This window comes from Euprymna scolopes, chromosome 30, assembly GCF_053919585.1.
Source record: "Euprymna scolopes isolate OS-2025 chromosome 30, ASM5391958v1, whole genome shotgun sequence".
NCBI lineage: Eukaryota > Metazoa > Mollusca > Cephalopoda > Sepiida > Sepiolidae > Euprymna > Euprymna scolopes.
Genome location: NC_136511.1, coordinates 65,095,143 through 65,107,872, shown reverse-complemented (window position 1 = coordinate 65,107,872; position 12,730 = coordinate 65,095,143). Strand labels below are relative to the sequence as shown.

General features: G+C 33.8%; 1 protein-coding gene across 1 annotated transcript in view; it reads right to left on the bottom strand.

The window, feature by feature from the left end:
* The window catches only part of LOC145254830 (E3 ubiquitin-protein ligase CCNB1IP1-like), a 102,769-nt gene that overhangs the window by 65,387 nt on the left and 24,652 nt on the right, over positions 1-12,730 (bottom strand). The window contains exon 5 of the mRNA XM_080113666.1: positions 10,375-10,445. Coding sequence (XP_079969792.1) covers positions 10,375-10,445 — 71 coding nt within the window. The remainder of the gene's footprint in view (positions 1-10,374; positions 10,446-12,730) is intronic.

Genomic DNA, 12,730 nt, shown 5'->3' with positions numbered 1-12,730 from the left:
TATTTAATAGATACTTTTTTTTTTTTTTTTAAGGGGAGTAGAGAACGCTTTTTGGAATTGTTGTTGGCAGTTCCCGTTACTCTCGCTTCTCTTTGTCACTCAGTCCTCATTTTTTTTAATGAGTGATTTTTCTGACAAAAGGAGAAGAAAAACACAACACAAGATCTCCAGCTATGGTATAGCTGGAAATGTCTTCTCAATTATTAAATCATTTCTCTCTGATAGGTTCATAAGAGTAGTAGTTGATGGGCAAAAATCAGAAGCTCACAGTATTAATGCTGGAGTCCCTCAGGGGTCCATCCTGGGCCCAACTCTTTTCCTGATCTACATTAATGATCTTCCAAATCACATCCTTACATCATTCATAGACATTTTTGCTGACGACACTACCATCTATGGTAGCACATCTAAGACAGTAAACGACCAAGTTCTCTCCGATTCTCTCTCCTCTGATCTTGATCACGTTGTACAATGAGGAAAGGAGTGGCTGGTTACTTTTAATGCATCTAAAACCAAGCTTCTATCTTTACATCATCAACGCTCTGATCCCCATCTGGCTTCAGTTAAAATGAATGGCTCTTGTCTTGGGGAGGCCTCAAGTTTTGACAGGCTTCTGGGCTTGACCTTTACTCCTGATCTTAAATGGAATATGTACATCAAATCTGTTGCCAAGGCCGCTGGAAAAATGGTCGGATCCTTCTATCGATCCAGTAGATATCTCACTCCTGATGCAATTCTCTATCTAGCTAGATACGTCCAAGGATGGAATACTGTTGCCACATATGGGCAGGTGCTGCTAGAAAATACTTGTCCTGCCTTGATAGGGTTCAAAATAGACTTTGTGGCCTGGTGGGAGATGTCCTTTTCTCTTTGCTGCAACCTCTATCTCACAGAAGAGATGTTGCGAGTTTGTCTCTGCTTTATCGTTATTTTCATGGAAAGTGTTCGACTGAGCTTCAATCTATGGTCCCCCCTTCACCAAACTTTCACAAGAAACACTCGTCTAGCTGAAAACACTATCAATAATTCCCCCAACTCTTTATCTGTGCCTAAACCTAAACATAGATTCCATGATTAAAGCTTCTTTCTTAGAACTGCACGCCTGTGGAATTGTCTTCCATTTTCCTGCTTTCCAGCCGTCTATAATATGGTTGTCTTCAAATACAACGTGAACAAGTTTCTGATGAGCCGTTCCACTTAAGTTAACAAATTTACCAAACTTCCATTACTATCGATTACTATATTGTCCTTTTGACTACTGTACACTCTTTAACCCTTATCCTTGAGTGGCCTATTGGCCTTGATAAGTGGTGTTGCCTATGTAAAAAAAAAAATAAAATAAAAATATGCAGAACATTGTTGCCACATCAGGGCTGGTGCACCTACCACCAACCTTTCCCTCTTGGACAAGATATAAAAATGTTTTTAATCTAATATGTCTTGCACTCTCTGTGTCTATCACATCACTGCAATGTAAAATCCCTGCATTTGTTTAACAAGTACTACCATGAAATCTACTCCGATGAATTCACGGCACTTGGACCCCTTTAATAATAATAACTTTGACCCGCCTGAATAGCAGTAAAATACTACCCCTTCACTGTAAAAGTCTCTAGATGACAGAAAAATTTTCTAATTCTTTCCTCAGACTGCTTGGCTTTAAAATTCTTTCTCTGCTTCATTTCGCTTGGCCGTGATGTAAAAAAAAAACATCTTGCTGCTCAACTTCCCACTTAGGTTGCCCCTTTCCTCTTATGAATCTGGTCCCTATCATACTAGCCCCTTATGTTTCAGTGACAATATGCCTTGTTTAAAGTTGACAAAAGTTTTTTTTTTTTTTTTTAAATACAATGATAACCAGCTGTGATGTTTCCAACAGCTGTTACCCTTTTCACTGAGAAAACTACATGAAAAAAAAAAGTTAGTAACGCTAATACAATATCAGTTTCAATATAACCAAAAGATTTGCTATGCTCATAATTTGTATAAAATATGTTACATCACAAAAGATTTGAGCAATTTGCTTTCATTGTCACAACAATTTGATTTTCTGTTTACATTATCTTTGCTTTGAACAGTACGAGACTTTGCTTTAATATTGAGTATACAGCAGTATGGCACTTAAAATGCAACGATTTTTGTCACACAATGAATGAGAACTCCTCTGTACTCCTGCTCTTGGCTATTACCATTTTTTTTTCTATTTTAATTTTTAACTTATATAAAAAGAAAATATAGAAAAGTATATAATGTCACCATGGCTGTTTATCGTTATCTTGCACAAATATAGAACGCCCAAAATATTATGATAAAAAAAAAAAAAAATACAACTAAATTCCAAATACTTAGTAAAATTTTATGTGTTGTTTGATCTTGGTACAGAGCTTCTTTTTTTTTTTAAATGCCTATAACAACAGAGAAAGATTCTATTTACTTGCTTCCCCATAAAAGCAAAGTTAGACACAAGATCGATTTTTAATGTGCGAAAATTTCAGCTCTCCAAAAAAGACACTCTGGAATGAGACAAAAACTAAAATTGCATCAGTTTAAAAGGACTTCTTCAATGACCAATGACAGAAAAAGTAAAGTGTAGTATCTGTTCTGATGCTACACTTTGTATTATTTATTTGCAAAAAATATTAAATATTTACATTCATTCACAAGGCCCTCGTTAAGCCCTCTCTATTAAATCATAAGGTAGGAAACGGAGCATTAAACTTTCTCTGTTCTTATCAACACTCTTCCTTCTCCTCAGTTCCATTTTTACTCCCCTATTTCTGATTTTGACGTGCTTCTTTCATGCCAAAACCAGTTTTTGGTTTCCTTTCAGTCTCTAGTGACAATGGATACCCACTGAAAGAGTGCCTACGCTTATAGTCTATGGTGTAGCAAAGGATGCACAATTCCAAAACTCAGGAATTAGCATTGCTTAAATCTGGTGACAAGAAGTCCAGGACAGTTGGAACCAATGCCAGGATAAACAACAGAAGACTGATGGTATATTTTTCTCCTAGACTAACTGCACAACTAAGCTTGAGAGTCTAGTCTACCCTACTATAAGGAAGATGAATTAATAGTAGCCCCAACAGAACTCAATCCCTGCACCCAGAGCTGACAGTTTGCACTGGATTTCCATCTATACCACACATATCATAAAGACCAATATGTATTTGTGTATAAATAAATATTAGTCCCATCACACAAAAGTAGTAAGTAAATAAAATGTCGGAGTGGTTAGGTATGTTTTTTTTTTTTTATAGCATGGCATTAAATAACTCTTTTTGGGGGATTATTTAAAATAATTTTGGAAAATGCTTTTATGCTTCAAGGTTTTTATATCTTCAAATATTTATTTATAATGTTTAGTTTGGTTGTTTTGTTTTACGATATGTCAAGCCTTTTCATGTTATTAAATGCTGACTCCAGTAATTTTGGAAAATGTTTTTATGTCTCAAATTGTTTATATCTTCAAATATTTAATCATGGGGTTTAGTTTGATGATTTTGTATTAAAAAAATTGTTGCTTTTGTTTTTTGGCTTTGCAAAACATGATTGAGTTTTGCAAATGTAAAAGGAAAAAAATAAAATCAATATTTGGTGCATTTAAGTCAGGAAGTTGATCTCTTCAGACAGCCTGATATGGTAGCACCAGGGAAATGCCAGATAGATACCAATAATTAATCAATAAAATTTTCAGATTATCGCATGTAAAGAAGGCCATTTTCAATCATCTATAATATAAATCTAACCTATCTGTTCAAATGTATGTATGTATGAATGTATGTATGTTTGTATGTCTGCCTAAAATTTTTGACAGAGGCGATGGATTTTCACAAGATCGGCATCATTCTTTTTTTGTTGTTAATGCATATAACAACAGAGAAAGATCCTATTTACTTGCTTTCCCATTGTCTTTGGACAACAAATATTGAAAAATTGGCCAAAAACAGTAATTCCTTCACCCTCAACTGGGCAGTTTTCTAAAGGGAGGGTCGATTTTTTCGCTGACATTTTTTGCAAGTCATTCAATCCTCGCGTTCACAATGTCACTTAAAAGGCGTTATTTCGACCACCCGTGATGTCACAACCACAGTAGGCACATCGGTAAGACAGTTTGTTTTCTTTCACCTCTTTTTCCTTTGGCACGTTACAGGTTCACGTCAGCTTACTACTCCTATTTTTTCTTTTTATTTGCGGTCGCAATTTACCTTTCTTTTTTTTTTTTTTTTTTTTTTTTGCTCAACACACACCCTTACACACATCTCCACTTTCTTTTCTGCCTTCACATCACAGATTCAAGCCTGCCTGCCTACTACAATTTTTTTTTTTTTTTTTGCTCAACACACACCCTTACACACATCTCCACTTTCTTTTCTGCCTTCACATCACAGATTCAAGCCTGCCTGCCTACTACAATTTTTTTTTTTTTTTTTTGCTCAACACACACCCTTACACACATCTCCACTTTCTTTTCTGCCTTCACATCACAGATTCAAGCCTGCCTGCCTACTACAATTTTTTTTTTTTTTGCTCAACACACACCCTTACACACATCTCCACTTTCTTTTCTGCCTTCACATCACAGATTCAAGCCTGCCTGCCTGCCTACTACAATTTTTTTTTTTTTTTTTGCTCAACACACACCCTTACACACATCTCCACTTTCTTTTCTGCCTTCACATCACAGATTCAAGCCTGCCTGCCTACTACAATTTTTTTTTTTTTTTTTGCTCAACACACACCCTTACACACATCTCCACTTTCTTTTCTGCCTTCACATCACAGATTCAAGCCTGCCTGCCTACTACAATTTTTTTTTTTTTTTTTTGCTCAACACACACCCTTACACACATCTCCACTTTCTTTTCTGCCTTCACATCACAGATTCAAGCCTGCCTGCCTACTACAATTTTTTTTTTTTTTTTTGCTCAACACACACTTCCAAACACCCAGGAAATGTTGGGCACTCAAACTAGTAGTTAAATAAATAGAAAATCTGAAACTTCAGAAGGCATATCAGAGCCAGTCTCACCAAATGCAAAACTCAATAAGTGTCAATACTCAATGTAATCATAAATTCAATAAATTCTGTTACCAAATAATACAATAATTTTTATTTATATTGGCAGTTTCAAGTGGCTAAAAATTAGCATATTTTCACAAAGAGCAAAAGAGAAACAAGGAAGGAGTGATAAAAGAAGAAAAGAGAATGCAAGAGAAAGAAGTAAAAAAAAAACAAACAAGTAGATGGGAATTTTTCTTTAAAACTATTATGCAAATACAGACATTGTTATGCATGATTTTTGAGGAAATGAGAGAGAAACAAAGAAAATTAATTCTAAAAGAAGAAGAAGAAGAAGAAAAAAAAAGAGTGATTATTGCAGAACAAATACACTAACATCTTCAAATACATATTAGATATAAATGTGCAGCTTATCACCTTTATCACTTTTCGTATTCGGTTATTTTCCCTTGGAACAGTCATAATTGCCATATTTAGACAATATAAATTTTTATGCGCAAGATTTTCATGACCTATGAAAATGTTTAGTTTTTAAATAAAACTGATTTGTTCAATTTTTTGATAATCAGTGTGAATGTAAAAAACAAAACATGTCCATAACGTGGAATGGCTGACCCATTCAAATAAGATAGATGATGAGGGGAGGTTTTGTCATGATTTTGCCATTGCTTATGACCTCACTCAGATTGTTCGCGAACCCACCCGTGTGCCCGATACACCCGGTCAATATGCAAGCCTCTTAGACCTTTTTCTCTTAACTTCCCCTGAGCTATGTTCATGTTCCGTTCATTCTCCTCTAGGATCCTCCGACCACTCCGTCGTATCAGTTAAGATAAAAACGAAATGTAAGAAGCCCCCAGACATACCCCTCCACCGTACTGTATACCGATACTCTATGGCTGACTGGGATAGCTTCCGTACATTCATATCTGATTTACCTCTGCACTCCATGTTTAAAAAGGAAGTGTCCTCTATAGTATCAGATTTGACCAAATGGTTAATTGTAGGCATAGACCAATTCATACCATCTAAAAAATTCCAACAAAAACCTAACAGCCAGCCATGGTTCTCCCCAGAATGTGCTGCTGCTATCGCGCACAGAAATCACTTTTTCCATAGCTACCAACGTAATAGATGCACTGAGACTAAAACTGCTTTCAGGTCTGCCAGCAACCACTGTAAAAGAGTAATAAAAAATGCAAGAAAAAAACGAACAAAAAAAAAAAAAATGTCCACAAATCTTTAGATTTGAGTTATCTAAGCATTGTTTCAACAACCAAATTAATGTAATAATTGATGAATGAACAGTTAGGTTTCGATGGCTTAAAGTGGTCTGTAATCTAGACAGATCAAGGCTTTACATTGTGAGTGAAACAGTCGAATTTGCAAGTGATTTTTCAAAGTGGCAACTAAAAATAATAAAATGCTAATCTTTTGGCAATTGGGCTTTTTTCATCGACAATCTTCCAAAGTTTATTACTGAGTGAAAAATGTCTTTTCAACCTTTATTTGTTTTTAAATAAAACAAGCAAAGTCAAATTAAATAATAAAAGTTTAATAGAACAATGTACTTTTTTTTTTGACAGAGGCTGTTTAAAAAAAAACATCTGAAGAAATTCAAATAAGTCTCAACATAAAATTTGGTGCATATTCAGGATTACATTTATTTTTCTTTTAAAAATACAGAAAAATCTCTATAATGTATGTACTTGGCACAAAACAAAATTGTCATATTCCAAAAATCACATAGATTTGGTTCCTAACTTTACTATTTGGCTAGTAAACGAAAATATTTATTTGTCAAAGGTCAACCAAAGATAAGTTTGTCTGTAGAGCCCTGCAGATTCAATTCTGCTCAGATCTCTTTGTGAAATTTCTGTTTCCAACCACTTAGATAATTATAAAGAGTGCCACTTAATAACAGTATTCGCCATAGGCAAACATGTGTGCCACAAAAGGAAGGTTTGTACATTAAAATAATGTCAGAAATATATTCCATTTTTTACTAATATTTTCTTAACATACACTCATGAGCAAAAAAAAAATGGGCCAAACAAATTTTATACATTTTATTGCACTAAAATCTATATTGAACAAAGAACAATTGAACAAATAAACTTAAACGAGACTAATAACACAGAACAAGACATTTACTTTAATAAATGCTTAGGATGGAATCGCATTCTCTTTTGATTTCTTTAAAAGATCAATCCTTTTAGACATGCTCTCAACCAAAGTGGAACACTGTGAAGAGGAGGTGCTATTCCATTCGCTTTGCACAGCTTCCCACAGTTTGTCATTGATCGAAAAGGTTCTTCCATCCAATGCACGAGATATTATGGACCAGATATTCTTGATTGGATTTAAATCAGGGCTTTGACCTGGCTAAAATATCACATTAATTGAATTATCAGAAAACCATTTTTTGTGACTTTAGCAGTGTGTGCAGGGGCATTATTGTGTTGAAAAATAATGTTCTGAGATATTCCCAGCTTCCGGATACTAGATAACAGTCCTTTTCTAATATTCAAATGTATTCCTTTGCATTGACTTCTCACATCTAATAAGTTCCCCAACTCCTGCTGCAGTAAAAGTACCCCATACCATTATCCCTCCATTCCTGTGTGTAACTTTTTTTTTTCTTTTTTTATTGCATTTTCACCCCAAACAAGGCATATTGCCACTTTGTTGCAGGGGGCTACTATCAGGTACATAAGCATCAGGGGTACTGTGTAGGGAGTTGGGCAGCAAGATGTCGGTTCACGTTATACTTGAACTTCTGCATGTCAGTACAGTTGAGTAAGCAGGGACCCAGAAGGGAATTCCAAAGTCTAGCGGTTTTAGGGAAGAAATTACTGTAGTAGAAGGCTCTCTTACATCTAGGGATCTCAACTGTGAAGGGGTGAGATTTTGCTGCTTGTCGAGTTTATCGGGGGTATTTATGTCGAGGGGACACAAGTGCTTGCAGTTCGTCAGAGCATTGACCGTTAAAGTACTTGTAGAACAGGCAGAGGGATGCAACATTTTGTCGATGGGACAGAGGCTGAAGTTTAGATGACAGTTCAGGACCTATCAGATTGACGACTCTCTTTTGAAACTTGTCTAGGAGCGAGAGACTAGTGGCAGAAACACCAGCCCAAATATGACAACAATACTCCATACATGGGCGAATGGTGGCCTTATAGAGGTACGGGATACTTTTGGGCGTTAATAGCTTTCTAGCACGGAAGAGAAAACCCACCTTCTTTGCAGCAGTCCTGGCAATGTTCTCAATGTAATTGTTTCAACTCATGTTTCCTGTGAACGTTAGGCAGAGGAGTTTAAAAGATGTACTTTCAGATAAAGAGTCATTGGCAATATGCAACTTTGTGAAAATCTTTCTCCAGTTTTTTGATTGCACCATTCGGAAGCATTGGGAGCATCAATAAGAAGACAAAATCTTGATTCATCTGACCAGAAAACATTCCTGAACCAGTTTATATCTTTCTTGCCATAATATGAGAAAAATCTCTTTCTATCATTGATGTTCTTCTTAGATAAAAATGGCTTCTTTGCACACCTTTTAGAAGAAAATCCCATTTCTTTCATTTGTCTAGATATTGTATATCTAGAAAGAGAATTTCCAGCCCTGTTTTGAATTCTTTGCTCTTGTCAACATAAGTTTTCCTTCAATCCTTCAAAACAGTTAACTTAAGCCTGTGGTCGTCCTTCAAAGTGAATGCTCTAGGGCGACTAGATCCAAATTTCCCTTTAACCAAGCATTTGACTTCGAACCTTTGACCAATTCGCTTCATTACAGAAAGAGATGTTTTCACTTTTTCTTTTCTTAAAATATCAAAAATCTGCTTGTAAATCATTTTGGACTGCCTTAATCCTGCAATTCGGTTTTTTATATTCTTGCCAAGATGCGGTCCTACCATATTTAGGATTAATTTTTCCACTTATTATTATATGCTATAATAATAATAATGATCTGCAAAATAGAAATTTTCAGTTAAAATTAACAAAAATTCATGGAAAAATATTGAAAAGTCGATTTCTTTCTTCTTTCACTCTTGGCCCATTTTTTTTTTTTTTGCTCATGAGTGTACATAGTTATCATGCAGAATTTTAAAAGTCTGACACAAATAGCATTTAAGCCGATAAATCAAAATTTGTTCATGAATTGCCAATTATAGTTAAAATTTTAAAAATTATTTAGTGTGATATGGAGGGAAAACTAGTTCTATTTTATAATGCACAGAATAAGGAAGGAGTAAGAAAAAGTTGGGGAAAAAGGGAAAGCAGTGTGAAAAAGACAGAGCAAACAAGTCGATGGGAAGTTTTCTTTAAAATTATCATGCAAATGCAGACATTGTTATGCACGATATTTTGAACAAATAAAAAGTAAACATGATACAGAAATGAATACAATTTTTATTGAAAACGGATAAAAAAGAGGAAGAAATAAAAAAAAGAGTGATTATTGCAAAACAGATAAATACACTAACATCTACAAATACATGTTAGATATACAGGTGCAGAAGAGATGTTGCAAGCCTGTCTTTGTTTTATCGTTATTTCCATGGCAAGTGCTCGCCTGAGCTCCAATCTCTGGTCCCCCCTCACCAATCTTTCACGAAAAACACCCGTCTAGCAGAAACCACTGTCAGTAATTTTCCTCACTCTTTATCTGTGCCTAAATCAAAACGTAGATTCCATGAACAAAGCTTCTTTCTTCGAACTGCACGTCTGCAGAACTTTCTCCCGTTTGCCTGTTTCCCACCTGACTACAACTTGGATGTCTTCAAGTCCAACATAAACAAATTCCTGATGAATCAGCCCCTTAAGTAAGACATTTTATCAAATCTCCAATACTACCAATTACTAGGATACTATCCTATTGTTTACTGTTCACGCAATAATCCTTATCCCCGAGTGGTTTCCAGGCCTTGATAAGTGGTGACCTCCATGTAAAAAAAAACAAAAAAAACCTTATAACCTTTATTAGTTTTCACATTCGGTTATTTTCCCTTGGAAATGTCATAATTGCCATATTTAAATAACAGGAATTTTTATTCGCAAGATTTTCATAATCCTCTGCACCTTATTTAATCAGTTCCTCTCTTTTTTATAATCCGACATTTTATTTTTCTTTGATTTATTTATATTTCAGTTCTGTCTGTCAACAAAACACCTGAGGTTGCTATGTTTCTTCATAGTTTATGATCAAATTATCTAAGTTGTTCAGGTTAGTTACCTAATTATTTTGTTTGTATAAAGCACATCCTGGTTTAAAGGTGATCATGAATATGTTGTTCGATCACATACGATAATAACAGGGATCATCATATTTAAAAGAATGTACTTACAGATTTATATTGGTCCGAAGGTTGAAGGTCGATCCGGATGATATCAAATGTTCCAGACAAACTACTTTCACCTAAAAGTAAAATGAAAACAATACGGGCAAAATGAATGCTGATGCTCAAAATGTATAAACATTTTGACCCGTCTCTTTACTTAAAAATTCACCAAAAATCAGGAAATTAACCAACTTTAATGAAATTTTCAGTATTTATCAAATCATGATCGCGGAATATAATGAACTAATTATTTTTATTTAAATCTGAGTGAAAATGTATTATTTTGTTTGAACAAAAAATACCTTTATTAAAGTTATGGTTTTCAGTAATAAATAAAAACGCAAGAATTTATTTTTACTTTTTTTATATAAATGATGCATCGTAATTTGTAACAATAAAAAAAAAAAAATAATTTTTACAGGAACATTACGAAAAAAGCCCCTAAAGTCCGTATTAATGAATTCGATATAACTTGAAACAAAAAAAATGAATTTCTCAAACTACCGATATTATCATTGAATTAAGCATTGTTTATTTAATATTTTTACACACAAAAAATTATAATAGCAAAAATATTTCTACCATTTTTTTTTTAAATTACAGATTTCGCATAATTTTTATATGCAAGATTTTAATAATTTCCTTTCTCGCAAGAATGTGAAACTTTCAGCGTAACATAATTTTTATATAATCCCGAACAATAATTAAAAAAAATTAATTTAAAAACAGGAACATAAAAAATAATTAAATTAAAAAAATGATAAAAATTTATACAAACGTTCAGAATAGGAATGTATGGATGCACGTCGGAGGTGAGGGGAGAAAGAAATCTGACACCCCTACCCCTTTTTACTATCATGACTTCATGTTGAAATAGCCGAAATTTTGGACCTCCTTAATAATCGTGTTTACAAAATTTTAGTTTGTTGCGTTTTGGGCGAACAGTAAATTATTTGCTTTTTGAGGGCTAATTAAGTTATTTTTGCATAAACAGATGTTTTTTTTTATTTAATTCAATATCTTAGGACTTTACTAATTATCTTTGAAATAGACCCAGAAAACTAATATTTATCTTTTAAAGGATTTTTACAATAAATTTATTTAACTTCAAAATTTAGCTGAATTGATTAGCTCGTCATGAAAACATTTTTCATAACTTTTCTTTTCATGTGTAAAAATATTTTTTTCCTTTTCAAAAAGTAGTCGGAAACCTACAAAAAAATTATGATAAATCGACTTTCAAAACTAGGTCCCCCTATTTTTGCCGGCCCATTTTTGCCCGTACCTAGAAAACAACATCAATCTCATTTGCTCAGTTTGTTTTATGACATATCGACACTCTCAGGTTAATTAATGTTGAATTCAGTTATTTTGATAAAAGATCTTATACTTTAAACAAGTGCACACTCTCCATTAAAAATGACGGAAGGGGGGGGGGTATGCTTCACTGCTATTCCAATTAATATTCATACAAAATCATAAAAGTACATCAATGATTTAATGTTTCATATATAATTTATTATTTCTGATGAAAGAAAAACATCAACCACTACTTTTCATTTTGAGTTGAGGATTTTTTTCCAAATTCATTTCAGATGGTAGGAGTTGTCTGACTTGCTATTTACTTTCTGATTTTCCCTAATAAGTCAAATGGTTTCATCCAGCAGTTTTTATTTTTTTTACTTGCATAATGGAATGATAGGAAGGAAACACATTTATTTATAAATATAAGACAACACTCAATAAGTCCCGGGCCTAAGCAATAAAACAACACATAATTGAATCTTTATTATTATTGATTAAACATTAGAAAGAAAATACTATTTTATGTTTTCTTGTTCTTCCTCATCATTTTTATTTTCCTCAGCTTACAGAAGAATATCTTTCATTTTCAGTGTCTCTCTCTTCCAACCATCAAATTATACAGTTTGAATACAAACTAAACCATTATACAGTTTCAATACAAACTAAATTGCAAAAAAGCTTTCTTTCTTTCCACACAAGGTATACAGATTAATATCTGTCATGTACCTCCACCACAATCTCAAAGTATACATATGTAAATAAACAGGGAAACCCAAAGTTGTCAGGGATTAAATGGTGATCAACAAATGTCTCACATTCCAATATTTTTATTGTCATCAAAATTGGTGAAAGCACCCATTTTTCAATCAAATCGATTGATTGCTTGCACTAATTAGTGACTCATCATGGTGCACTGGGAGGAAGCTTCATATGCCTCCCTGCAGTGACAGTCCACAATATATTGTAGCCTACATTGCATTCTAGAGAACCTGCTGTTGACTCTATAAAATTATTTTTATATATATAACAGCTTGATTTAAAGCTTAAAATGCAAAAT